The sequence below is a fragment of the Caretta caretta genome, chromosome 11 (assembly GCF_965140235.1).
Source record: "Caretta caretta isolate rCarCar2 chromosome 11, rCarCar1.hap1, whole genome shotgun sequence".
Taxonomy (NCBI): domain Eukaryota; kingdom Metazoa; phylum Chordata; order Testudines; family Cheloniidae; genus Caretta; species Caretta caretta.
The window spans coordinates 71,012,690-71,040,422 of NC_134216.1; the positions used below are offsets into that span (position 1 = coordinate 71,012,690).

The 27,733-nt window shown below is 40.4% G+C and overlaps 1 protein-coding gene across 1 annotated transcript in view; it reads left to right on the forward strand.

The window, feature by feature from the left end:
• Positions 1–27,733, forward strand: part of DRC11 (dynein regulatory complex subunit 11) — a 163,715-nt gene that overhangs the window by 66,164 nt on the left and 69,818 nt on the right. The window contains exon 7 of the mRNA XM_048870111.2: positions 19,362–19,446. Coding sequence (XP_048726068.1) covers positions 19,362–19,446 — 85 coding nt within the window. The remainder of the gene's footprint in view (positions 1–19,361; positions 19,447–27,733) is intronic.

Genomic DNA, 27,733 nt, shown 5'->3' on the forward strand with positions numbered 1-27,733 from the left:
TCTTTCTGATAAGGAGAACTGCACTGAATTAAAAGCTGTATTAGTCTCTCCATCTTAAACGTAAGTTTGAAAGGCACTTGATTAAACCAGAGCCTGTAGAAGTCAAACTCAGGGCCCATTCTCTGCACTTGATTTGAATGAAATCCCTCGGAATTCAATATAGTAGCATGTGCAGGAGAGTTAGCACCTGTCTATATGAATACTCAGTTTGCAACAAGCGGGGATCTAAATCTACCCCGCACTAACCTGATGTGCACTAAGTGCCTGTGTGGACCCTGCTGTCATGCACTCAGAGTTCCTTAGTGTGTTCTAATCTACTGTTTCAAAGCAGACTGGAGCAAAGCACACTACAGAACTTTTCATGCGCAGCAGGCTAGTGCGAGGTATATTTACATCCCAGCTTACCACAAATTAAGTGTTCATATAGACAAACCTCAAACTGTTCAAGCAATACTAAGGGTAGGGCCAGAGTGCTCTAAACAGCATCGAATGTCTTATTCTTTCAGAGTATCAAAATTGTCAGCCAGTTTAAGAAGAATATACAGCCGCATACCCCAGATATGCCCAATAGATGAAAATCTGGCACTCAGTTTTCCTTTTACAAACAGGAGAGTGGGTTAATGAACTTGGCATCACAGAACTGTAATGTGTTTTTTGGACTGCAAAGATGACTGAGTTTTTCAATTAGCAATGCTGATAAATTGGTTGGCTTAGTACTGCACTGAGACTGGCTTTTAATTTAACTCATTTGAAATATTTCTCCCTATCTTCTTTCACACTTTAGGAATCACAGGAAATAAAGTAGAGATTTCAGACAATTTATATTGCTAAGGGTCACATGTTAGTCACTTTCAACTAAAAAGCTAGGTATTTTGCAATTAGAACTGACCAACAGTCTCTAAACCTCTCTAATTAACTGTTTCTTCAGCCTCTCTTTAAAAATTATCAATATCAATCTAGGTTTTCCGCCCCCTTTTCTATATTCTGTTTAATGTGATTATGATTTATTCAAATAGAGCCCCAAAAACCAATTGGAATGAACACTGAAATTCAGTCACTGTGTCTGTTTTCATATGCATGAAATTGCATCAGATTTATGATACAATAGTTTATTTAAAAACTCAAGAAGACCACAGAGTGAACTGGATATCTGGAAGTGAAGTGGATGAGAATGTTAGTAATAGTAAAATATGAAGAATCATATCTTGATGGATTGTTTAAAAATTAACAATAATATACTGTTCTTCTGCACTCTGGTGTTTATAATTGCTATAATTCTCATTCCCCAATCAAATTTTTTCTTGCATGTCACAAGTACTTCTAATGGAAGCGTCTTCTCAACCATAAATATAGCGTCATTAGCACGATACTATGATAGTGGTCTAAAAATGTAGCAATCAACCACTATCCAGAGCAGTAGTGTGGTGCTTGACAGATGTTGACCGTATGTAGTCTTTTATAAAAGTTTAGGGCCAGATCGTGGGCACATGAGGGGTGAGAGGCATAGTGAGCCACACATGGGGCAGCCATAATTGGGTTGCTGGCATGGAGAACACAAGCCCTCATCTTGTTTTAACACCAAGGAGCCAGAAGATGATGTGTGATAAAGATACATCAATGTAGACTACCTTTCCTATTGGTAAAGTGGGTTGAAGTAGGCCTAAGACAGCCTAACAACATACAGGGGTCTAGTAGTGAAATGGGATGGGGAGTCTAACAGCACCTTAAACATCATCTGTGACTTTGTCTCTGGCCTCTCTAAGGAGATCTTCACCACACAGACCAACTTTCAAACAATGTTAACAGTTAAAAATCAAATAAAGTCACCTCATTTTTGAGTTTCTTTTGGTGATATTGTGTTGCTTACATCACAAACACAATGGGCCTGATTCTACTTTTCCTTACACTGGTAGTTCTATTCTGAAATTAATTCAAATGAATTAAATTACAGGTGTAAATCTGATCTCACTCTGATCTCATTTCATTGACACAGGCATTTTCATATGACAAGTTTTTATCCCAATGGCATTTATAAATTTGTCAGTCCCTATGTACTCTACACTCTCCCTACTCATTAGCACCTTTTTTCTTAAGTGAAGTGTAGGGTATAAGACCAATCATTATAACACCAAGGGTTTGTCTTCACAACAGGCTAAATCGGCACTGCTGCAATTGATGCAGCAGGCATCAATTTAGCAGGTCTGGTGAAGATACAATAAGTCAACGGGAGAGCGCTCTCCTTAATTAATCCACCTCAGTGAGAGGCAGAAGCTATGTCAATGGGAGAGCGTCTCCTGTCAACATAGCATGGTGGAAACACCATGTTAGGTTGATGTAAGTTACTTAACTAGCATAACTTAGATCAACTTACATTGCTAGTGTAGACAAGGCCTAACTTAGCTACAAACTTAAGAGACCTTTGTATGACAACATATTTTCACTGCAATAATTATTTAAGAACTACTAATGTTACACAAGCATCATTTACTGTGTAATAGAGCTAGCCAAAAAACAGAATTGCTGTCCCCAAAAAATTTCCAAATTTTCAAAATTTTGTTTCTTCCCAATTTGAGACAAAAAGTCAAAATCTTGGAATTTTTCATGAAACAAAATAGTCCATAAAAGTTTTGTTTTGACAAGTCAAAATGTTTCATTTCTTTTTGACTTTTATAATACAACTAACAAAAGTAAAAACAATAAAGGTGAAAAGGAACGTTTCAACACTATCAAAACATTTCAGTATTTCCCATAATAAATTTCAACAAAATTGATATATTCCCATGAAATGTTTCAATTTTGTTGAATCAGCTTTCCCCCACCCCCTCTGTATTAAAAACAGTTCCCCTGGAAAATTTTTGACCAGCTCTGAGTACAACCATCCTTGCCTTGACTGGAGTTCAGGAGGACCTAAGGATTGGGGCCATGAAATCTATCACTAAAGCAATGAACCCATGAAATACTTGGAGTACTTTTTGCAGTCAGGTTTCTGTTGAGATCGATTCTGATACCTTTTGATAGAGAAAGAAATTAAACGTATGCAAAAACATTTTATAGGAAGTGGAGGGTCATGGATCTGAGCGAGCTGACAGAGTCAATGTGTGACTAGTGTCTTTATAATCTACATAAGTGGGTCTACCAGGCTGCACTATTCGCCCATAAAGAAAGTATTCCCTTCAGGTCAAAGGGGAGGTCAGTGGTGGGGCATTGCAAAGAGACGTACTACAACTGCCTGTCTCTACCTGGCTTGTAGACTTTTTTTAAAAGCGGTATATTCAGTTTCCATAGCTGACAACACCTTAACTACTAGGAGCATAAATACTTCTCACAGAGAAGCTTTAAATCAATATACTCTTTATACCTCATTCCACTAAAATCTCCCAAAGAATCAGTGATGTTAGTGGGTAGGTTATTTCTTTTGGCTAGCTTTGTTCAAATATTGCATGTTTTATTTTTTTACAGAATCTTGTATTAAAGTACTATTGGCTTCCTCTGTCAGAATCTGTATAAAAATTGTACTTGCAGCTTCTAGTTTGGGTTGAAGTTATCTTTCTCAAGACTTGCCATAATTGTTTTATTTTCTGTCTTGAGTTTAGTAGCCACACAGAAATGTCACTGATCTATTCATGCACATATAATTGAGAAGATCTGGTTGATAGGTCTGACTGAGGGTGAGAGGGTTTTTTTATATTCAGGAAGTATAGGGGTATTTGGCCTGCTGTTGCATGGAGCCAGTTTCCGCACTTTTGACCTCAGCCTCAAGGGAACTGGAAGATAAAAGTAAATCAGTTCAGATGAGAATTTAAGGAGAATTTTGAGCTTCAACATACATGTTGCTCCAACACAGTAGAGTCCTTCAGACAATTAAAGACAGGTTCTGATAGGAGCTATTCAATTTCAGTAAGACTTACTCTGCACTCAGTCCAAATGAAGTATTGCTGTCAGAGGCTGGCCCATAGAAAGGACAAAGACAATTTCCAGTAATCTTGGGACAGAGTCCAGTAATGTGAGAAAAGGTAAAAAGCATCTCTCTTCATGGGTGGTCCCACTGAAGGGCCAATGGGACCATGAACAAACATATCAGGATCTGACCCTTCAGGATCAGTCCAGTTTAGAACGGCGGGGGTTGAAGTTAGTATAAGGAGTACTCAAGCAAATTACATGAAACATGGTGTATAGCAAGATATTTCTCGCTGAGGGTTTAGACCCAACAAGCAGAATTTCTCACATTATCATTAACCTGCAGCCAAAACTGGAATAATTTCAAATCAGGTAAGTGATAGCATGGATGGACCACAAATGATCTGTGGTTTGCTTTTGCTTTTTCAGTATGCATATATATTTTACTATTAGCTATCGTATCGTCATCAACAACAATGCCTCTGGGATATGCTTTTTTGTGGGTTTTAGAGGGGCAACCAAAGAGAGGTCTTCTGCCTCTCCAGGGGTTCTTGCAAGGGAGGTCTCAGAAACTCACTTTCTCAGAACCTCAAGACTGATGAGTGCTTCACTGTCAAGGCAGTTACTGATTGGCTGACAATGAAACCATTGGAAACTACAGCACAATTACATCTCTTGCTCTCGTCTCACAACCCCTCACCAAAATACAAAGTACAAGTAGGCTATCCTGCTGACACTGACCAGTCCTGAAGTCCAGTGTATGGAGTTTGCATTCTGTTTGGAATAGAGTGAGAGTTACAATGTATGGTTGTAGAAAACCATGCACTGTGAAGACCCTTGTAATGTGCTTGATCTGGCATCACTGATAGTTAATGGGAGTAGGATTGAGACAACTTTGTATTGCAAGGACTGAGCATAAGGAAGTGCAACACCCTGCCAGGGAAGAGGGAAGGATTCTCTCACTTGATCTCACTTTATTTCTATTCACTTCTTCGTAAAGTTAATATAGTTTTCTCTGGTTTTGTCTAAATTTGCAGTATGAGTTTGGCTTTTTAGCCCTTGAAAAGGGTTTAGGTCATCTGGCTTGTTTAAGGCATTACAAGAGACAGGAAATCATTGTTTTCCAGTCCTGGTGTGATTAGGGGCCAAGGAAACCATAACTCCTGGCAGGGGAAAGACAGGCTGGGAAACAAGACCACCATTAGGGTTTTGAGGGGGGTTTTCCTGAAAGGGATGCAATGGGTCTTCTTATCTCTGATGTCCTAGCATCCTAGCTCCTGGCCTTGAAGGGCCAGAAGGAGCAGGGACGGACTGGACCCAGAGCTACCCTTAAATGGAGAGTTCACACTCTGGTGGGAGAGAATCAATATTTCACTGCAAGATTTGGGGACATGGGTATGTCTACACTTAAAGTGGGAGGTGTAAATTCCAGCATGAGGAAACATATCTGCACTAGCTCTGATCAAGCTATCACACTAACATCAGAGTGTAGGCTCTGCCGTGTGAGTGGCAAGCCGCCGCAAGTACATACCTAGAGTCTGAGATGGGTACAGACTCGGGGCAGCTATCCCGGACTGCCACTGCAGCTACACTGCATTCTTAGTGCACTAGCTCAGTCAGAGCTAGCTTGCATATGTCTCTTTGAGCTGGAATCTAGACCTCCAGCTCAAAGCATAGACATATCTTAAAGGAATATTGTTATGCATCAACAAAAGTCCAGCTTGCTAGCTGTGGGACTGAGGAAAGGGACCCAATAGGAGGGTCAAATAGAAAGTATCATGAAAAATTCCTTAAATTTTTCTTTCAAGAACTATCTTCTTGGGCACTTCTAGGAAGGTTGCATCTAATAAAATACTGGCAGTTAATCACCACACAGTCCATTTGTGTCTGTGGCTCCCCTCTTGTGACAGTATTTTATCTTTTTATTCCTGTTACGCTGGCCTGGTAACACTTCCTTTTACATTTCTTAAAACATCACATGAAAAATATCATAGTAAGTACAGGCCCAGTGCTCCAAACACATACGTGAATAGTGCCATTGAAATCAGCTGAACTACTTCAATGCATAATGTTACTCATGTAAGCATTTGGAGGCTCAGGGCCTTACATCATAAATGGTGATGCTATCCACAATACACTCCTATACCATACCATTAGAGATGGCAAGTGCTGTGAGGAAATTAAGCATTATATATTGTTGAGCGACATTTGGCTGTGTGATTTATTTTAGAAGCAGCTTCCAAAGCATTTTTTAAAAAATGAAAAACAAAAAAAGCAAGAAAATGTAGGAAAATGCCATAGTTAAGAAAACTAAAATAAACCATGTAAGTTGTTACACTGAGCCCATAGCAGGTGGGATTTTAGAAACTGGCAGGAATGATAACAAATAGGGTTTTGTTTCTTTAAAGGATTTTTATTTGTATTTTGTCCTTTATTTGCTGTAGTCTGTACTACTGAACTTCTGCCTAGAGTGCACAGAAATTATTCTTGTGCTTTCTTTTGTACAAATCCCACATGCTTTCTTACCCTGAAAAGAATTAAATATTCCTTTTCCTCAAAAGAACCATTTTTTTTTATTTTTCTGGCAGGGCCTTTTATGCAATTAGATAGAGAAGTCCTGGCCACGATGAAAGAATAATACATGTAAAACCATGCCAGAGTAAGGAGAGTAGGTAGTAAGTTGCTGAGTCTATTACTAGGAAAATGTTTAAGTTAATGTTGTGTTCTCATAAATCAACATCCATATTGGGCCTTTACTATAACCATCTTTGAACAATACAGAATAGAGAGGAAAATATTAACATTGTAGTGCTCATGAAAGTGCACTGACTTAAATCCAGCAGAGCAAATGTATCCACTGTGCATCTTCCTGTTTTCTCACTCATGTATGGTAGGAATTTGTTGTAAGTCAGAATTGAAGTGTACTGACATTCAACTCTTGGGCCTATCCTGAATGCAGACTTCCAATCACACTGATTTGTGCCAATTCCCGTGGTAATGTCAAAAAAGCATTCAGGCCTCGTTAAAACCAAAAACATATTTCACTTTGTGCCCCAAGACAAAACTGGTAAAATCCTAGCCCTATTGAAGTCACTTCCATTAACATAAATAGGGCCAGAGAATCCACCCTACGTGTCCCTAGGTGAAAAGCTAATGCCCTTGGCCTGAGAAGGTCATTCTAGTATGTCAGATCTAAGTAATAAGAGGAATCATTTTTGGAAAGGGAAGAGTAACACAATAGTGAAGTGGGCAGATGAGCACAAAAATATATGGAGATGTCTATAGTAGTGATGGATGAATCTCATAAGGCCTTTTTTCCAGTTCTTTAACCCAAAGAGATCCCTCTTTTTTCATTTTGTCCTTGCTTTAACTTTCTCATCGGCTATTTTAACTTACTTGTTGATTAACAATGGCCAATGTTTAGAGCAGGAGTACTTGTGGTACCTTAGAGACTAACAAATTTATTTGAGCATAAGCTTTCGTGGGCTACAGCCCGCTTCATCGGATGTATACAGTGGAACATATAGTAAGAAGATACATATATACATACAGAGAAGGTGGAAGTTGCCATACAAACTGTAAGAGGCTAATTAATTAAGATGAGCTATTATCAGCAGCAGAAAAAAACTTTTGTAGTGATAATCAAGATGGCCCATTTAGACAGTTGACAAGAAGGTGTGAGGATACTTAACATGGGGAAATAGATTCAATATGTGTAATGACCCAGCCACTCCCAGTCTCTATTCAAACCCAAGTTAATGGTATCTAGTTTGCATATTAATTCAAGCTCAGCAGTTTCTCGCTGGAGTCTGTTTTTGAAGCATGTGTCTGTAAGTCTATTCACTGAAATAAGGTTTGCCAAATGTACTACATTCCTGCTGCAAGCATATCACTGCTTTCCAGAAAGGAAATGAATTTCTCAAGTGCTTTGGCTCTCTTACAGATCACCCTCCTGTTTCATTTTCCAAGATCCCCTTTCTCCACAGTCCCTGAGAAATGCACCGTCTTTTGCAGCAGAAACATGTCATAGTTCCTTGGGCCAGACTCACTAGTTTGAGGGAAAGATATTTGCCTATGGTGCTCTCTAGAACTCATTGATTTGATCAGAAGCAGTTTATTTATGAAAAATCCTGATCATTTGAGGCTTCATTTTGCCCAGCGCTATGCAAGTGCACAATGTGGAGGGAGGGGCCACAAGGTATCTTGCCTGTGTCCCTGCTCAAGGACTAGAAAGTGGTAATCCTTATTCTCCTGTGAGCACAAGGGATTCTCTAGGTTACTGCCTCTGCTAGTCTCCTCAGATATTGTGGACAGAGAGTGATTTCTTCCTAACCGTGATCTGTAGCATCTTCCATTTGGCTTCTGCTGCAGCCACTGAACCCAATCCCACCCAGTGACCATACTAGGAAACTTTTATTTGCAAATCAATGTCTCCCAATCATATTCATTTTAAACAGTTTTACAAATAAATTGTATGCTATATATGAAACTCTGATAGTATACTGTAGCACATGCCGCTGCTTTCTTACTTTCCTTGAGCTTTCTTTGATTCTTGCCTGATGATATGATCATCAAGTTAAAAATGAGAGTTGCTTCATCCAATTCTGGAGGTTTTTACATTTCTATGAGATGCTGTAAAGCAAGTTTGCATTTCTGTGCAATGTAGAGAAAACAAGAACAGTGCCACATTCATTAAGTTTTGTCTTGACACTGAATCAGGTCCCTCTTCAAAGTCTTACATTCATATAAAGAAAAGGAGTACTTGTGGCACCTTAGAGACTAACCAATTTATTTGAGCATGAGCTTTCGTGAGCTACAGCTCACTTCATCGGAGCTCACGAAAGCTCATGCTCAAATAAATTGGTTAGTCTCTAAGGTGCCACAAGTACTCCTTTTCTTTTTGCGAATACAGACTAACACGGCTGTTACTCTGAAACCTTACATTCATATAGTATCTCTCCTGAGTACATTACTCACTCTAGTACAAGCAAAATGTTATTCTTCTTACCCTAGTATAAGCTTTCCATCCCAAGCCCCGCTATGTAACTGGTTACTTTAAGACTTACCTGACTACAGTGTTTTTGGACACTATTCCCCTTTCCTTGACAAACAAAAATGCAAAAAGGCCATAGGACCCATGTATTTTGCGAGTGATCTGTCATCAGGGCTGGATTACCCAATAGGCAGACTAAGCACGTGCTTAGGGCACCAGCAAAGCAGGGGGCACCAAAAAAAATGAGATTTTTTTTTTAGCAGGCCATATCTCAAAATATGAGAATGCTGGCAAAGATAACTCATCATACTTATCCAAGACAATATGTGATGAACTCATTGGTCTAATGAGCAACAAAGTTCATTCAGCTATTGTGGATGAAATAAGTACTGTTGGGTACTTCAATTTATCTGTCGACTCTATACCTGATCTTTCACGTATTGATCAATTGAGTATTGTACTAAGATATGTGTCTCCCACTGATGGAAAACCAGTTGAACGATTTTGTAACATTCCTCAATTTTAAAAGCCATACTGGTGAAGAAATGGCAAATCAAGTACTGCATTATCTGTGCCAAGTTTGCAAAATAGATTTCTCGAAGTGCAGAGGTCAAATCTTATGACGACGCTGCCAGCATGTCAGGGCATTATCAAGGAATGCAGAAGAAGCTTTTAGAACAGAACAAACATGCCATATTCATACCACGTGCTGCACACTCTCAATCTTGTTGGCCGCGGTGCTGCTGATTGCTGTCCACTGGCAGTAAGTTTTTTCTCAACAACCCAGTTACTTTATACATTTTTCTCTGCCTCAACATATTGATGGGCAGTTCTTAAAACATATTTGGGCAATGATCGTGTGTTGAAATCTCTTTCTAATACTTGCTGGGAGGCCCATACAGTGGCAACAAGTGCAATTCTGGAGTCCTACTCAAAGATTGTGGATGCATTAGAAAGTATAGCTGAAGACCAATCACAAAAGGGAGAAACTATATGAGAGGCAGAAAACATTGTGAACAAGATGCAAGAACTAGAGTTTGTATTCATGTTGACCATGTGGAATTGAATTTCACAACACTTTTACCACACAAGTCAAGCTCTCCAAGAAAAAGAACTGGATTTGAAAACATGTGCAGACCTCTGTCAATCATTAGCAGACCACTTGAACACTTTGAGGAATGATTTCGAAAGATTTGAAGACATATCAAAAGATATCTTGCCTGATACTAACTACAAAGAAGCCCAGTCCTGCAAGTAAATCAGGAAAAAACAATCAAATGTTAGCAGTGCAACAGAAACAGCATTGAATCCTAGAGACAAATTTCACGTATCTACTTACTGCGCTATAATTAATACACTTGAAGCTCATATGAAGAGAAGAGGTGAAGTGTACAAAGAAGTATCAAGTAGATTTTCTTTTCTAAACGATATGGACTTATCTGACGAACAATATTCACAAGGTTCCCAAAAGCTAGTTGACTCATACCCTGTTGACTTGAACATGAATCTCTGTGAAGAAGTACGGCAGTTCCACTGTTATATGCGCGCAAAGTTTAATGAAACAGGAAAAATGAAATTCAGTCACATTGATCTTCATGACACAATACTGAAAGACAGAATACAATGTGTATTTCCAAATGCAGAGATCACACAACGGATTTTTCTAACATTGATGGTTACTAACTGCTCCGCAGAATGCTCTTTTTCTCAGCTGAAAAGAATAAAAAACCCTCAGAGAACAACGTGTCAGGACAGACTTGATTCACTTTCCCTATTGTGTATGGAAGAGGACATGCTTCATCGAGTCAGCTTCGATGAACTTATCCAGAATTTTGCAATCAGAAAATCTAGAAAGAAGCTATTTTAATTTCAGCATACATGTAAGTTTTGTGTCATTTCAAAAAATAAAATTTTATTTTACGGTATAGTATTGTTTTTATTTTGAATTATATATGTGGTGGCACCATAATCTTTTCAGTGCTTAGGGCCTCTAAAGGTCTTAGTCCGGACCTGTCTGTCATCCAGACGTAGAGACCATTGTGCATGCAGAGAAAACATTCAGATAATATTTCTGTGGGAACTGAGCACTGAACAGACTAGAGGGAAACATGGACCAGATACTTTTTTTAGAAATTCTTAATGAAGAGTGATCTTGCTGACAGCAAGTAGTTTGAAGTTCTCAATTAATCTCCAGTGCTCCACAAATGGGCTGTGGCCTGCAATAAATGCCGCTCTTTGAGACGGAAACACTGTGGGAGTCAGAGTAATGTCCTTTTCGTCACCACTCTGATTATCAGGGTTGGTTGCTTATTAGAGGTGTCTGCTACTATATCATCTGAAATACTTAGCTAACAACATAGCCATGCCATTTGCACCATGGAATTGGAACAGAGAAGGATTCCCATAGTAAGCCTTTTCATGCCAAAGTTCATAATAGGGAGAAAGTAAAAGTTCATTCTGGGCTGAAATTTGACACAGCATCTCATGTATTCTGGTTTACTTGCTTTTAGCATTTAAAAATCCTGTTATAGTCATGAATATTAAATAGTTTCCAAGAATTTTCAGAGCAGGTGTCAGTTTAGAATTAATTACACAGCAGTAGCAATTACATAAAGCATATGTCTGTAAAAGTATTTATGTGCATATGTATTTAAGTAACAGACCAAGCAACTTCTTTGGAGTCACTTATCTTTCAGATAAAGAAAAACTTTATTTGAATATGCAGTTATTGCCAAACGCCACCCTGTATATATTGCATGGGTGCACTGGGGGAAAGGGAGAAGGGAGCCTCTTTCCTACCAAGTACAGCTGCACAGAAGCAGGGGAGGATTACTACTTAGCATTTTAGCACATATCAGGCAGGCCAGGACACATGCCGCTCCATTCTGGATCAGTAAATGCTGTGTGCCCAGTAGAAGTTTTCCACTGCTGCCCAGGCCCATCAGGATGGATATTGGACCATATGTGCAGTGGGCTCTGTCCCCCAAGAAAGGGTAGAATAAACCCCTCAGCCAGTACGTACTAAGGGTACGTCTATACAGGGATGAAAGCCCCGTGGCATGGCTCCGGCTGGCAAGGGGCAGCTGACTGGGGCTTGTAGGGCTTGGGCTACAGAACTAAAAATTGCTGTGTAGATGCTCAGGCTGGAGCCCAAGATCTGAGACTCTCAACCCTCCCAGGGTCTCAAAGCTCAGGCTCCAGCCTGAGCCCGAACACCTACATAGCAATTTTCAGCCCCAGAGCCAGAGCTCAAGTCCCGCGAGCCCAAGTCCTTTTCATCTATTAAATAAAGAAATGAGAGGGCACACTGCATGGTTTTTACGCCTGTTGCAACTTCTATAACATTTAGTCATCCATATGCTGTAATAGTAGAAATAAGTTAATCATAACACAGATGATATTTTTCCTGTAATATGTGAAATCATTTTTTCATTTTCTTGCATGCTTAATATTTGTTTTATAGTAATAATGCTTTGGAGAGTAGAATTAACATAGAAGTGATGGTGATGTTTTTTTTGTTTTTGTTTGTTTGTTTTGTTTTTAACAACTAGAGAGAGCAACAGTAGTTAGAGGAGGTGGTGGTTTATGGCACTCATATTGTTCCAAGTTGTAGTAAACGATGGAACTGGTAGTAAACTTCAAGAGAGCTGCACCAGTTTCCTACAGTGTCTGCATTATTTGCCAAAAATCAAGTAAAAAAGATGTGCATGAAGCCCATGAACAAGAAGGAGGGCAAGAGCCATTAGAAAGAAACTGCGAGATGTCAAATACAGAGAGGCCATTGACAGAAGTGAGTCCAGCTTTCATTCAGAACAGACACTATCAGTCATCTGGCACAGAAATTTCTATGCCCAATACATTGACAAAGGCAAAATCCAGAGGTTACAGAAAGCAAAACCATCTGCAACTGTTGTATCATATGTGGCAAGATGTAGTGATCCCAGTAAAGAGACCAGTGTCTGTAATACAAGACAGTCCAGGTCTGTGAAACTTATGGACTGGCGATGCTGCCTGTTTTGTCAAGAAGCGTGCCCTAAACAGAGACTTACCTTCATAACTACATTCAAAATGAGTGAACAGATAATGAAGGCAGCTGTATTTGACCACAAAATGAGTGTTTCTTTACTTGAGTAAATGACCCCATAGCTGCTGAAGGCAGGTACTACCTGACTTGTTACATCCCATTTATGAGGTCTGTAATGCAAAAGAATGAGAGTACCAAAGTTACTGGCACAGCAATACTTTGGCTTCAAAATGAGCTTCAGCACGCAGCCATATTTTGAAAGTATCTGAGTTTTGGCATCATTACAGCAATCTTGCAAAGGAAACTGGCATTGAAATTCCACATTCCTATTTCAGTCGTAGATCATCATTCAAGGGAAAACTCCACGTTCACTTGGGTGATTTATTTCATTGTCTCTCAACAGGAGATCGATCAAGGTGAACACTCTTAGTTCCATCCAAGTATAAATATGTACCCATCTCACAAACGATGGATTCCTGCCATGACGATGAGATGGCCATCTGCATTTACCAGCCCCAAGACGACATATTTCTGTCACTGGTACATGTTGCATTGAAAATTCGGGGAGATACTTTGTCAGATCCTGGCCACAAAGGTTTCAATGTCAGTGAGGATGACGCAGTTGCTTGCACTCCAGATAGCCTTCAGCTGCTGTACATGTTCCTTCACCTGCTGTATAAGGCCAATTTCTCCTTGACTGTGATGCTGTTGAAGAGAACTTTGAGAAACAAGAATTAGGGAAATTCAAAGTGCTTAGTTTAGCACAAAACATTGTATATGGCGTGAGTGGTGGAAAGAAAGGGACACCAAAGCATATTGGTCTTGGGTGTACCTCCCATCAGGCAATAATGTCAAAACAACTTGTTCAGCTTTTCCCATAAGGCTGTCCACAGTATTAGTTATGAAGAAATCCTAAAGGTGGGGACAGCCCTTGCAGAGAAAACCATACAAACTATGAATGCTGAGAATGGCACTGTTATTCCCCCCCAGCCTGGTTCCCAGGAAGTTTGTTCACTATAAAGCCACCAATATTTCCATAAATGATGCTTCTCTGAATGGCAAGAACATATTCCATGCAACCCAAGTTGCTGCTTGGCAAAGAGAATCTACCCCTTATCTAAATGTTGAATGATCTAAACAGCAGCACGCTCAATGTTCCTGATGCAATCGACACCATCAAAGCAGCCAACGTGAGAAATGGTAAACCTAAACCAGTATTCAAGGACCATGTTTGCAAAGAGTGGTACTCAGACTCTGAAGTACAGTGCAAAACTGCAGTGCAGACAAGAGCTTCTGATATTTAGCTTTATCATTAAATATCAAAATGAGAACCCAAGAGGTGAATGGACCTATTGCAACCAGTTGTACACAACAGAACCAGAAATAACTGCCACTGGATACTTGCCAATCAGTCAAGCTCCTTCCCATAAATTAGACACCCTCAGTACTCCTGTATGGAGATACAAACATGTTCACATGTTTGTGCTTGGGCTGCAGTTTGTGGGTCTAACTGTTGATGAAACTGTACCGTAAACCGATGGAACTAAAATGGGCCACACCAGAGTAGAGAGAGTGGCTTTTCCATGATTAGGAGGGATGAACTTATAGGACAGCACACACAGGCTTCAGGACTTGCAGTAGATTGAAAGAGGAGTTCTTGGTCCAAACTCTGCAGAGCAAGCTATGAATGGCAAGTCTTACATTAAGGCAACACGGGCCCACAAACTGACATTTCAAGCTACTGTGGTACCTGCTTCTTTCACAACTCTTGGAGTTTATAGCAGTGCACAATCAAGAGTGCAAAGAGGATATTGTCAAAGCTCATCAGTCACATTCTTATAGTGAGATCACGTCCATTTGTACTTGAAAGAGTTTGAAATCTCACATCCACATTTCTGAGCACCAAAGGTCAAGGTAGTGTGAACTTCAGGTTTTGGTGACAGTACATGGAAATGGTGGCCCTACTGCTCATGTTCCCCCATGCCCAGAGAGAAAGAAATTGGGAGATACACCTCTTCACCTTCAAGCATACACTGCCATTCTTCATGTGATATGACCACACAAATTATACAAAGTGGGACACCACCTGCATTGCAGAAATGCATCAGCTACTAGCTGAAGTGCTCGAGGAGTTCCTGCAAAGGAACTTTGTTGTCAAGAGATCATGTCAGAAGTTCAATCAAGTGAACCCTGATCAGAGCCAAGAGTAGCTTAATGGCACAGGAAAGAAAGGACGTGGAATTGTAGGCATTGCCAACACTCAGCCCTCAGCAGACTTGCCTTTTCTTACAACCTGAGAGTCCCTATCACAGCGGACACCAGAGTCATGTTCCATGTTGGTTTGGATGACCAACTTATTCGTGAATCGTTGATGAAGCCACCCAACTGAGAAGGAACGGGTAGGGTTAGTATAAACCCAGGAAGCTGGCAATGGGAAAGGGCTGCAGTGAAGGAGCCTGCAGCCACTCTCTGGATGTCAGGAGGACACTCAGAAGGAAGGAAACTCAGCAGGGGAGTAAAAACCCCAGGGGAGCTAGGCCATGAAGGAATAGTTTATTCAGAAGGGTGGTGGAGCAAAATCCTGAGAGAGGCGGAGCAGGAAAAGGCTCAGGAAAATTGCAGCAAGGTGGGACATTGCAGATCTTGGTCACTGATTAGAGAGTGCCTGAACTGAACCTGCAGTAGAGGGCAGGCCTGGGTTCCCCTACCACCCACTGAGGAAGTGGCACAGTCAGGGCAGTGGGGGAGAAGACTGCCACTTTGGATGAAGAGGTTTTGATAACTTCCCGGAAGGGGAAAACACACAGTGACCTAGCCAAACAGCCAAGCCATGAAGAGAGAGCACCCTGAGTCTCCAAGACAGAAAAAGAGAGAGGGTTGCTCATTCATGTGCACTGCCAACCGGAGGGGGTACCAGACCTGGATGGAGCTAATCCCCAGAACAGCCAGCTAGGAGGTGCCCTAGCAGCGAGTGGTTCACCTGTTACAGAGTCAAGAAAGCCAAACAAGCAGTGTGACAAAGAAGATGAGAGTGCATTCTTATGAACACTTCAGAGGTTCAAGATTTTCTCCAGGTAGGAATCATACTTTTCGTTGCAAAATATTGCAACAAAAAATCTGGCTGCTGAAGCCATACAAGACACACTGTTGAAGGCATAGCTCCTACAACAAATGCAATTGGAAAGCTTTGTGGAGAAATGGCTTATGGAACAAGAGGGAGAACCTGAACGTGTACACATTCATGATCCACTGCCAAAAAATAGGTTTCAGAGGAACAGCCGTGTTAGTCTGTATTCGCAAAAAGAAAAGGAGTACTTGTGGCACCTTAGAGACTAACCAATTTATTTGAGCATGAGCTTTCGTGAGCTACAGCTCACTGTAGCTCACGAAAGCTCATGCTCAAATAAATTGGTTAGTCTCTAAGGTGCCACAAGTACTCCTTTTCTTTTTGCCAAAAAATAATGCTCCAAATTTTTTCATGATATATGAGGTAGGGAAAGAAGTCAAAGAAAAAGCCTCAAGCATGAAGGCAGACAGAAATATTTTTCTGCAACTTATCACAGACTATGAAGCCAGCAGGATTGTGAATTTGCAACATATTTTGAAACATGAGTTAATGCCTGTCCCTTTGCAATTAGCACATCCAAATGGCGGTCTAAGAACAAGCACAAAAGCAGTACTTGGTGATGTACAGACAGCTGCCCACCATCAGTTACCCCTTTTGGGAGATGCTGTTTTGGGACAGATACACAAGCTTTGGGACAAAGCTACAGGGAAGTCATCGGGAGCCATCCAAAACATTTGGAGACCTTGCAGGCACATTTGTAAAAACAGTACTTAGGACTGGAGCAGACTTCCACAGAATAGACATTGTGTTTGACAGGTACTACAAGGAATCTGTTAAGGGTGGTACAACAGAAAAATGCTAAAGAGGTACAAGACCCATCCGAAGAGTGGTGGAAGTCAAATATGTGTGTCTTCCAAGTAACTGGATGCATTTGATTGAGCTTCCAGAAAATAAGGAGGACCTTGAAACATTTTTATAAGAGCAACTAATGACAGAAGAACCGTATGACAAAATCATCAGTCTGGCTGGTGGATTTCAGGATGAGGCTGAAATACAGTGCTCAACAGCAATAGTTGACACTAATCAAGTGTGTGCTCATCAGGAAGAAGCAGACACAGGAATGATTTTACACTGTCCACAGTGGTGCTGACAGTGTGGTTGTCACAGCCAGGGACACTGATGTAGGGGTTTTTTGGGTGGGGGTCGCTACAGCAAAATGACATGTAGGCAGCTTTGGATGGAAGCTGGTACATCAAAGGAACCAAAGTACTTTCCTATTCATGCCATTTGTGAGAAAGTACAATATGGACCCACTGTTCTGGAAACTCTGCTCCCATTTCATGCTCTGACTGGTACTTCTTTTATTGCCGGACAAAGCAAGAAGACCTCATGTAAAGTTTTTCAACAACACCATCAGCTTCTAACCGTCTTGTACAATGTGACCTAGACTCAAAGGAGGTGAAAAGTGCAGAAGAGTTTATTTATAAAATGTATGGCATGCCAGAGGTCCACAGCACTGACAAAGCACATGTTATTTTGTTCACAGACATGTCGTTATAAGACGCTTTACCTCCAACAAGAGAGGATCTTTTTGTTCTCATGCAGAGAGCTCACTACCAGTCACTAGCTTGGAGACAGGCCCACTGCCCCAAAATCCTATATTTCCTCCTCCAGATACAATGGGTTGGAAATCGGAGGACAGCTCATGTAACAGCTACCAATGCCAGCAGATTTCATGGAGGCAATATTCTGTGGCTGCCCAACGGGGTGTAGAAGTCAGTGATGCAGGTGCAGGACAGTGCAACTTGTTTGTACAGGAGATTGCAAATGTAGAGAACTGGAACAAGGGTGTGTCAATGTACATGACAGTTCACCAGGACAGTACTATCAAATAAATAGCTGTGCCATAATATGTGACCTAATAAGACTGATTCAATCTGCCACTGCATACCAACGTTTCTTGGAATAGTACATTAAGATGTGTGCTTAACTTGTGTGCATTAAAATGTTTACTTAAGGTTGAATCAAGAAATATTTTCACTTGTTTTAAAAATGGGTGTTTTCAGATTATGTGTTGTATTTCTGATCTTTAAATTAGCTTGAATGCTTTTGTTTCAAGGTGCAAATGTTCAAATGATAAGAGCCATGCAAACATGCTCTTTCATGGTTGTATAACATATTAAAATATTTCTAGCACATCTTACAAATAAGAAACTGAAATCCAATAGCTTTATAAAAAGGTTGTGCATATTATTTGCTCACTTTCATTACATCGTATTGTTCATTAAGGTCCAGCTGAAGTATGTTAATCCTCGACAAAAGAAAATAAAGATTTACACTCCAGCCATTTCCATGTTTCTTTGTTTGTGAGGCCTTTATACACAACATACAGATTGGTAACAACCATATTTGGATTCAGCACACAGTAATTATCTTAAAAAGACTTTTTTGCAACTTTTAACAAAAAAAAATGCCTCTCACAGTTAACGCTTTTGAAAACCTACCTAGTCTATTGCTCAAGAAACAGAATTTTTGTCTCTCAGGAAAGTAACATCCATTTGTATCTATGAATTATTTTTAAATAAAAAGTAAACAAAAATACCAAAATAAAACATTTTTGTAATACACGTTTATAGTAAATTGCTTAAAGGGGTCGAGTTCAGTCTGATTCTTCACCTTTAGTTCACATTGTCATTTTTTCCCTTCAACTAGCATTAATAATAAAGCAGTAACCACCTTAATGTCAAATGCTCTGGCATTTATCAGCTTTAAGTCAAACTCTTAGCATTATGTAAACATAGGAGCTGCATCTAATACAATATTAAACTTTTTCACTGAGTCAAAAATTTGAATGAATCCTTACTTATCTTAGAGATAAAACATGTTTGTAAAATCAAATGTGGCCTAACATTTAACGTAACAGATGATCTATGCTTCTTTTTTGGTTCTAAGGGCCATTTTTCAACTGGCCTCTAAAAACTGTTTGTAGTATAAGTGAGAAAATCCTTTTGCACATGTATGTTGATTTATTGCAAATGCAGGGAACCAGTTTGTCCATCTGATGCTATTTATACATGTGCAAATAGAAATTGTTCAGTATGCAAGCAAAAGTGCCTGCAATTATAATGGATGTATTTTTATACGTTATGTTTATTGCAATAGCAATTAATGACTCCAATCATAGACAAGGTACTGTACAAACATAAAAGAAAGACAATGAATTTGCTGCGTGAATATCTGCCTTAGAAGGTGATGCTATTCCTTCAATCTTGAGTATGATGGGATGGGATGACTCTCCATAACACATTGGTGTTATCAGATTAATAACAGGATTGGCAGATATTGTATTTTAATTGATTCTTCTTTTGTTTTGCATGCAGGCATATTACAGGCAAGTTTCCTGACTACCCTAATGAAGAGGAGGGAGGTTCAACTGCTATTTTTTCTCAAAAAACCCCAGATCAGGTATTTTAATGCCTCTCCCCCCTCAAAAGGGGATAAAATGCTTAGAGGTTGAAATTAAGAGAAACAAAAGTGTCCACACCTACCCAAGTGAGATTTTATAGCAATGGTCTCCACTGCTCTAAAATTTTTTAATTAAACTTGTTATTGGGATGGCAATGGGTATGTATTCAAAGTACATGAGAACGGCAATACTGGGTCAGACCAAAGGTCCATCTAGCCCAATATCCTGTCTTTTGACAGTGGCCAATGCCAGGTGCCCCAGAGGGAAAGAACAGAACAGGTAATCATCAAGTGATCCATCCCCTGTCGCCCATTCCCAGCTTCTGGCAAACAGAGGCTCAGGACACCATCCCTACTCATCCTGGCTAATAGCCATTGATGGACCTATCCTCCATCAATGTATCTAGTTCTTTTTTGAACCCTGTTATAGTCTTGGCCTTCACAACATCCTCTGGCAAAGAGTTCCATAGGTTGACTGTGCACTGTGTGAAGAAATACTTCCTTTGTTTGTTTTAAACCTGCTGCCTATTAATTTCATTTGGTGACCCCCAGTTGTTGTGCTATGAGAAGGAGGAAATAACACTTCCTTATTTACTTTCTTAAGCAAGTAAATTTAGAGTTTCCATTACTCCTTTGCCTTCATAAGCAGAGATTCATTCCCATATAGCATATATAGCTACTAAGCCACATTTGAAGGTGATATGTAAAGTATGTAATTACACATTGATAAGTGAGTGTAAGAGAGTCTAAGGGCAAAGAAGTCTCTTAGAAGAGTTACACCAGTTTACCTCAATGAATTTTTTAAAATGTATTCAATTAGACTGATGCAAACCCCCAATGTAGGTACATTTAATCCATTTTAAACCTCGTTTTAAGCAGTTTAGGTCGCATCAGTAAAGTACCAAATTAAGCTAAATCATTTTAAGTAAGGACTCGTATGCCTCTACATTAGGTGTTTGCACTAGTCTAAGTACATTGATTTTAAAATATTTAGTTAAACCAGATAAAGGTTTCTAATATACACCAGGCTTAAGCTGCTTTAATTTACTGCCACTGGCCAATAAAAAGGTTTAAGTTAAAGTGAGTGAAGAGGCTTAGTTTATCTTACACCTTTTTGCAACCCCTCTCAGTTGCTTTGCCTGTTAAAACCCTTTTCTGGCCCCTCTGACTAATAAAAGCAGCTTGTAATCTCTTTCCTTGACCATCAAGGTGTCACATGGAGAATGTGATTAAGCTCAGTTGGTATAGCAAAGGCAGAGGTTGGCACTCAGAGCCATTTCCTCCATCAAAAGTGACCTTAGCTGGATGATGAATCTGCTGGGGAAATAACCTTTGGGAACTCCTGTACATGATAGTAGAATTTGACCCACCGAGCGAACCAGACTGGCTGGCTACTAGTGGGCTAAGCGAAAAAATACAACTTGATGTCTGGTTATTAAAATAAAGTTTCCGTTTCCTCAAGATTATTGTCTTTATTAACTGCATGCAATTGTTTATCTTATTTAATGAAACTATAATGAAACATGATTTGAATGTAATTGTTTTCTGGAAAATCCAACAAAAGAGCGGGGGAGAGGTCAATGGTAAATATTTCTGTTTTTCACAAGTGTAAATATTAACTCACCTAGCCTAAGGCAGAGTGCTCTCAAAGTCAGTTACTTTGCTCAGAATAAGGAAAATAATAAGAAGTGGGTCTCTGAGTCTCACCAAAACTGAAGTTTGGCATACTCTAGCTCACAGTTTGCTAGGGTCAGCCTGCCAGTCTATCTATCTAAACCTCATTGTTGTTCAGTCCCAGACAAAATGAGGAAAAACAGTTCGTTAAGTTTTTCAGGTTTTAAAGCAGAAACATATGCTGGAGTCAAGAGGGCTTTGTAGGCTGTTCTAAGCAGCAGGGAGCTGCCCAGCAGGCATTGCTTGTTATTAGAGATACCTTCAGGGGACATGAGGGTAATTAGACCTGCCCCTGCCAACAAAAAGAACAAAAAGAAAATATGACAAGAAATGGTACCACCAAGAAATACTAATTTGCAGTAGATTTTGGAGTATGTTTTTTCCCCAGCTTTTAATTCCTATCTTCATTTATTTTGCTATGTTTCTTGGGCATCTGCTTCATCACTACATTATAAATATAGGAATCCTAAAACCTGGAACAACAGTTTGAGAGATTGTGTTACTATCTGTTTTCTCCCTGCACTAAAGGAAAACAATACAAAAGTAAAATACACCTATTTCTGCTGGCAAAATTATCAAAATTATCCAATTTGACATAATTTCTGCCTCCATTTTTCTCCTTAAGATCAGTATAATTGCGATCAGAATATGACCCATGTTCTCTCAGATATTCAGAATATGTTTGCCCTATAGAGAGGGTATTGACGTATGTTAATGAATTTCCTACCTACCTGTCAAATATATAAGTAAAGGATCTTCTGTTTGTCTGACTCAACATACTGTTGATGCCGGAAGAACAACTACTATACAACTAGAAAATCATAGAATCATAGAATATCAGGGTTGGAAGGGACCCCAGAAGGTCATCTAGTCCAACCCCCTGCTTGAAGCAGGACCAATTCCCAGTTAAATCATCCCAGCCAGGGCTTTGTCAAGCCTGACCTTAAAAACCTCTAAGGAAGGAGATTCTACCACCTCCCTAGGTAACGCATTCCAGTGTTTCACCACCCTCTTAGTGAAAAAGTTTTTCCTAATATCCAATCTAAACCTCCCCCACTGCAACTTGAGACCATTACTCCTCGTTCTGTCATCTGCTACCATTGAGAACAGTCTAGAGCCATCCTCTTTGGAACCCCCTTTCAGGTAGTTGAAAGCAGCTATCAAATCCCCCCTCATTCTTCTCTTCTGCAGGCTAAACAATCCCAGCTCCCTCAGCCTCTCCTCATAAGTCATGTGTTCCAGACCCCTAATCATTTTTGTTGCCCTTCGCTGGACTCTCTCCAATTTATCCACATCCTTCTTGAAGTGTGGGGCCCAAAACTGGACACAGTACTCCAGATGAGGCCTCACCAATGTTGAATAGAGGGGAACGATCACGTCCCTCGATCTGCTCGCTATGCCCCTACTTATACATCCCAAAATGCCATTGGCCTTCTTGGCAACAAGGGCACACTGCTGAAATTTATTTTGAGCATAAGCAAAATAAAATTTTGAAATTTTATTTTGAGCAAATTTATTTGAGCATAAGCTTTCATGAGCTACAGCTCACTTCATCAGATGCATTCCGATGAAGTGAGCTGTAGCTCACAAAAGCTTATGCTCAAATAAATTGGTTAGTCTCTAAGGTGCCACAAGTCCTCCTTTTCTTTTTGCGGATACAGACTAACACAGCTGCTACTCTGAAACCTGTTACTATGCAACTGTTTTTGTTCAACTTTGGTATTCTGGGTAATATAAGTCAATGGGAGTTTTCCCATTGACTTCAATGGGGCCAGGACTTCACCTCTTGTATGTATTACCTTCCGTGAATAGGCCAGTTACTATCAAGTTAAACTCTATGAAAAATGAAGACAGGATTGTATTTAAAAGTGAACATTTGATAAAGCCTTGGGTAAAGACACTTCAGGGAAAATAAAATGAAAATTTATCATTTCTCAAACCATTGCTACATTAGTACACATTCAATATTTCTTTATCCTTCAATGACTATGACCTTATTTGACTTTATTATATAGCCTGGTACTTCTGCACAAACTATGCTTTTGTACTTTGAGGGTAATTTTGTGCATATATTTAACTACGGTAAAATATAAATAATAAAAAATATTATTATTAATAATAATAATTAAAAATAAAGTGTGCAAAAGGTGTCCCTGTAGGAATTTTTCTGGTTATTTATACTGAAAAATATATTATTTCTTTGTTGATAAGAGGCTTTTGTCCCTTAAGGAAATAATTTAAGATTTTGGTGAAAATCAATATAATCTTACTGCATCTGTTTCAGATTTTTATCCCCTATGTCTTTTATATCCTTCTATGAAGACAGTTTTTGCCTTTGCTTTTATACTACTGCCAACAAAATGACAACTTGTTTCTGCAATTAATCCTTTTAAATAAATGACTCTTCACTAGAAATAACCCACTATAGTTGCTGTCTAGAAATCACATCATCCCTCCAATTACTTCCAACATTCAGAAGCTTAAGAAATGAAAGAATCTGCTTCCTGGGATTTTTGGTTGCAAATTAAATGTATGTGTCAAGAATAGAACGTCAGTTCTGAATTACTGTAATTTCAGCTTTATAATGTGAAGGCAGTAATGGGGCAGGGGGATTATGTGCTGTCTGCTGTGCAAACATATGTGCGTCATCCTGACTGGAGACGCTTTGCAATACCACAATACAAATTATCATAATTATTATTAATCAGCACCATGAAACTAAAATAGTTCATATATTCAGACAGTCAGTTTGTACAGGTATAAATAGCAATGCTTTAGATACCCCCATTATACCTATGAAAGACTCAGTTTGGAGAGTTATATCATATTTTATCAAGGTATCTTGAACCACATTATTTGTGTACGTGTTAATGTAATCATATATTGAAACATTCACATACACCCCATATGGAATGTTCTGTTCACTTGTTAATTAATACTTTGAACTGTAATACCTACAATGTGAAAGACAGATTCTGGATAATGACAGGTTTCAGAGTAGCAGCCATCTTAGTCTGTATCCGCAAAAAGAAAAGGAGTACTTGTGGCACCTTAGGGTATGTCTACACTACGGAATAAGGTCGAATTTATAGAAGTCGGTTTTTTAGAAATCGGTTTTATATATTCGAGTGTGTGTGTCCCCACAGAAAATGCTCTAAGTGCATTAAGTGCATTAACTCGGCGGAGTGCTTCCACAGTACCGAGGCTAGCGTCGACTTCTGGAGCGTTGCACTGTGGGTGGCTATCCCACAGTTCCCGCAGTCTCCGCTGCCCATTGGAATTCTGGGTTGAGATCCCAATGCCTGATGGGGCTAAAACATTGTCGCGGGTGGTTCTGGGTACATATCATCAGGCCCCCCTTCCCTCCCTCCCTCTCTCCGTGAAAGGAAGGGCAGACAATCGTTTTGCGCCTTTTTTCCTGAATTACCTGTGCAGACGCCATACCACGGCAAGCATGGAGCCTGCTCATGTAACCGTCACCCTATGTCTCCTGGGTGCTGGCAGACGCGGTACGGCATTGCTACACAGTAGCAGCAACCCATTGCCTTCTGGCAGCAGACGGTGCAATACGACTGGTAGCCGTTCTCGTCGTGTCCGAGGTGCTCCTGGCCACGTCGGCTGGGAGCGCCTGGGCAGACATGGGCGCAGGGACTAAATTTGGAGTGACTTGACCAGGTCATTCTCTTTAGTCCTGCAGTCAGTCCTATTGAACCGTCTTATGGTGAGCAGGCAGGCGATACGGATTTCTAGCAGTCGTACTGTACCATCTTCTGCCAGGCAGGCAAGAGATGAGGATGGCTAGCAGTCGTACTGTACCATCTTCTGCCAAGCAGCCATGAGATGTGGATGGCATGCAGTCCTTCTGCACCGTCTGCTGCCAGCCAAAGATGTAAAAGATAGATGGAGTGGATCAAAACAAGAAATAGACCAGACTTGTTTTGTACTCATTTGCTTCCCCCCTCCCCTGTCTAGGGGACTCATCCCTCTAGGTCACACTGCAGTCACTCACAGAGAAGGTGCAGCGAGGTAAATCTAGCCATGTATCAATCAGAGGCCAGGCTAACCTCCTTGTTCCAATAAGAACAATAACTTAGGTGCACCATTTCTCATTGGAATCCTCCGTGAAGTCCTGCCTGAAATACTCCTTGATGTAAAGCCACCCCCTTTGTTGATTTTAGCTCCCTGAAGCCAACCCTGTAAGCCGTGTCCTCAGTCGCCCCTCCCTGCATCAGAGCAACGGCAAACAATCGTGCATCTGAGTTGAGAGTGCTGTGCAGAGCGGTCACAATGGAGCACTCTGGGATATCTCCCAGAGGCCAATACCGTCGAATTGTGTCCACAGTACCCCAAATTCGAGCCAGCAAGGCCGATTTAAGCGCTAATCCACTTGTCAGGGGTGGAGTAAGGAAATCGATTTTAAGCGCCCTTTAAGTTGAAATAAAGGGCTTCATCGTGTGGACGGGTGCAGGTTTACATTGATTTAATGCTGCTAAATTCGACCTAAAGTCCTAGTGTAGACCAGGGCTTAGAAACTAACAAATTTATTTGAGCATAAGCTTCATCAGATGCATGTAGTGGAAAATACAGTGGGGAGATTTTATAGACACAGAGAACATGAAACAATGGGTGTTACCACACAGACTGTAACAAGAGTGATCAGGTAAGGTGAGCTATTACCAGCAGGAGAGTCGGGAGGGGGCTAGGGGGGAACCTTTTGTAGTGATAATCAAGGTGGGCCATTTCCTGCAGTTAACAAGAACGTGTGAGGAACAGTGGGGGAGGGGAATAAACATGGGGAAATAGTTTTACTTTTTGTAATGACACATCCACTCCCAGTCTTCATTCAAGCCTAAGTTAATTGTATCCAGTTTGCAAATTAATTCCAATTCAGCAGTCTCTCGTTGGAGTCTGTTTTTGAAGGTTTTTTGTTGAAGAATTGCCACTTTTAGGTCTGTAATCGAGTGACCACAGAGATTGAAGTGTTCTCCGACTGGTTTTTGAATGTTATAATTCTTGACGTCTGATTTGTGTCCATTTATTCTTTTATGTAGAGACTGTCCAGTTTGGCCAATGTACATGGCAGAGGGGCATTGCTGGCACATGATGACATATATCACATTGGTAGATGTGCAGGTGAACGAGCCTCTGATAGTGTGGCTGATGTGATTAGGCCCTATGATGGTGTCCCCTGAATAGATATGTGGACACAGTTGGCAACGGGCTTTGTTGCAAGGATAGGTTCCTGGGTTAATGTTTTTGTTGTGTGGTGTGTGGTTGCTGGTGAGTATTTGCTTCAGGTTGGGGGCTGTCCATAGGCAAGGACTGGCCTGTCTCCCAAGATCTGTGAGAGTGATGAGTCGTCCTTCAGGATAGGTTGTAGATCCTTGATGATGCATTGGAGAGGTTTTAGTTGGGGGCTGAAAGTAATGGCTAGTGGTGTTCTGTTATTTTCTTTGTTGGGCCTGTCCTGTAGTAGGTAATTTCTGGGTACTCTTCTGGCTCTGTCAATCTGTTTCTTCACTTCAGCAGGTGGGTATTGTAGTTGTAAGAATGCTTGATAGAGATCTTGTGTTGTGTAGGTGTTTGTCTCTGTCTGAGGGTTGGAGCAAATGCGGTTGTATGCCATGATGTGCCAGCAATGCCCCTCTGCCATGTACATTGGCCAAACTGGACAGTCTCTACATAAAAGAATAAATGGACACAAATCAGATGTCAAGAATTATAACATTCAAAAACCAGTCGGAGAACACTTCAATCTCTGTGGTCACTTGATTACAGACCTAAAAGTGGCAATTCTTCAACAAAAAACCTTCAAAAACAGACTCCAACGAGAGACTGCTGAATTGGAATTAATTTGCAAACTGGATACAATTAACTTAGGCTTGAATGAAGACTGGGAGTGGATGTGTCATTACACAAAATAAAACTATTTCACCGTGTTTATTCTCCCCCCCACCCCCCGCCACTGTTCCTCACATGTTCTTGTCAACTGCTGGAAATGGCCCACCTTGATTATCACTACACAAGGTTTCCCCCCTGCCCCGCTCTCCTGCTGCTAATAGCTCACCTCACCTGATCACTCTGGTTACAGTCTGTATGGTAACACCCATTGTTTCATGTTCTCTGTGTCTATAAAATCTCCCCACTGTATTTTCCATTACATGCATCCGATGAAGTGAGCTGTAGCTCACGAAAGCTTATGCTCAAATAAATTTGTTAGTCTCTAAGGTGCCACAAGTACTCCTTTTCTTTTTACAGATTCTGGAGTTTCTACAGAACAAGAGCTTCCTATAGCTCTGCAAATACACTTAGTCCTGACCTGCAACACACTGCTCACGAAAGGTTCAGGCAGTGAACACAGACTGAAAATTGTGCCAAATTACATAGGCCCAGATTTTCCCACTAATTATGCGTGCCCAATTTAAGAAACCTTGGGCGATTTTCAGAGGTGCTGATAATGCACCCCAGAACATCAGGACCTAAGTACCTCAAGTTAACCACACAGAAACCAAGCCACCCAAAGTTTCAACTGTTTACTGGGGAGTAGGCAAAGGACTAAGCTAGCTGTGCTTGTGAGTTAAACCAGATTTGAACAGTGTCTGCAAAACTAGAC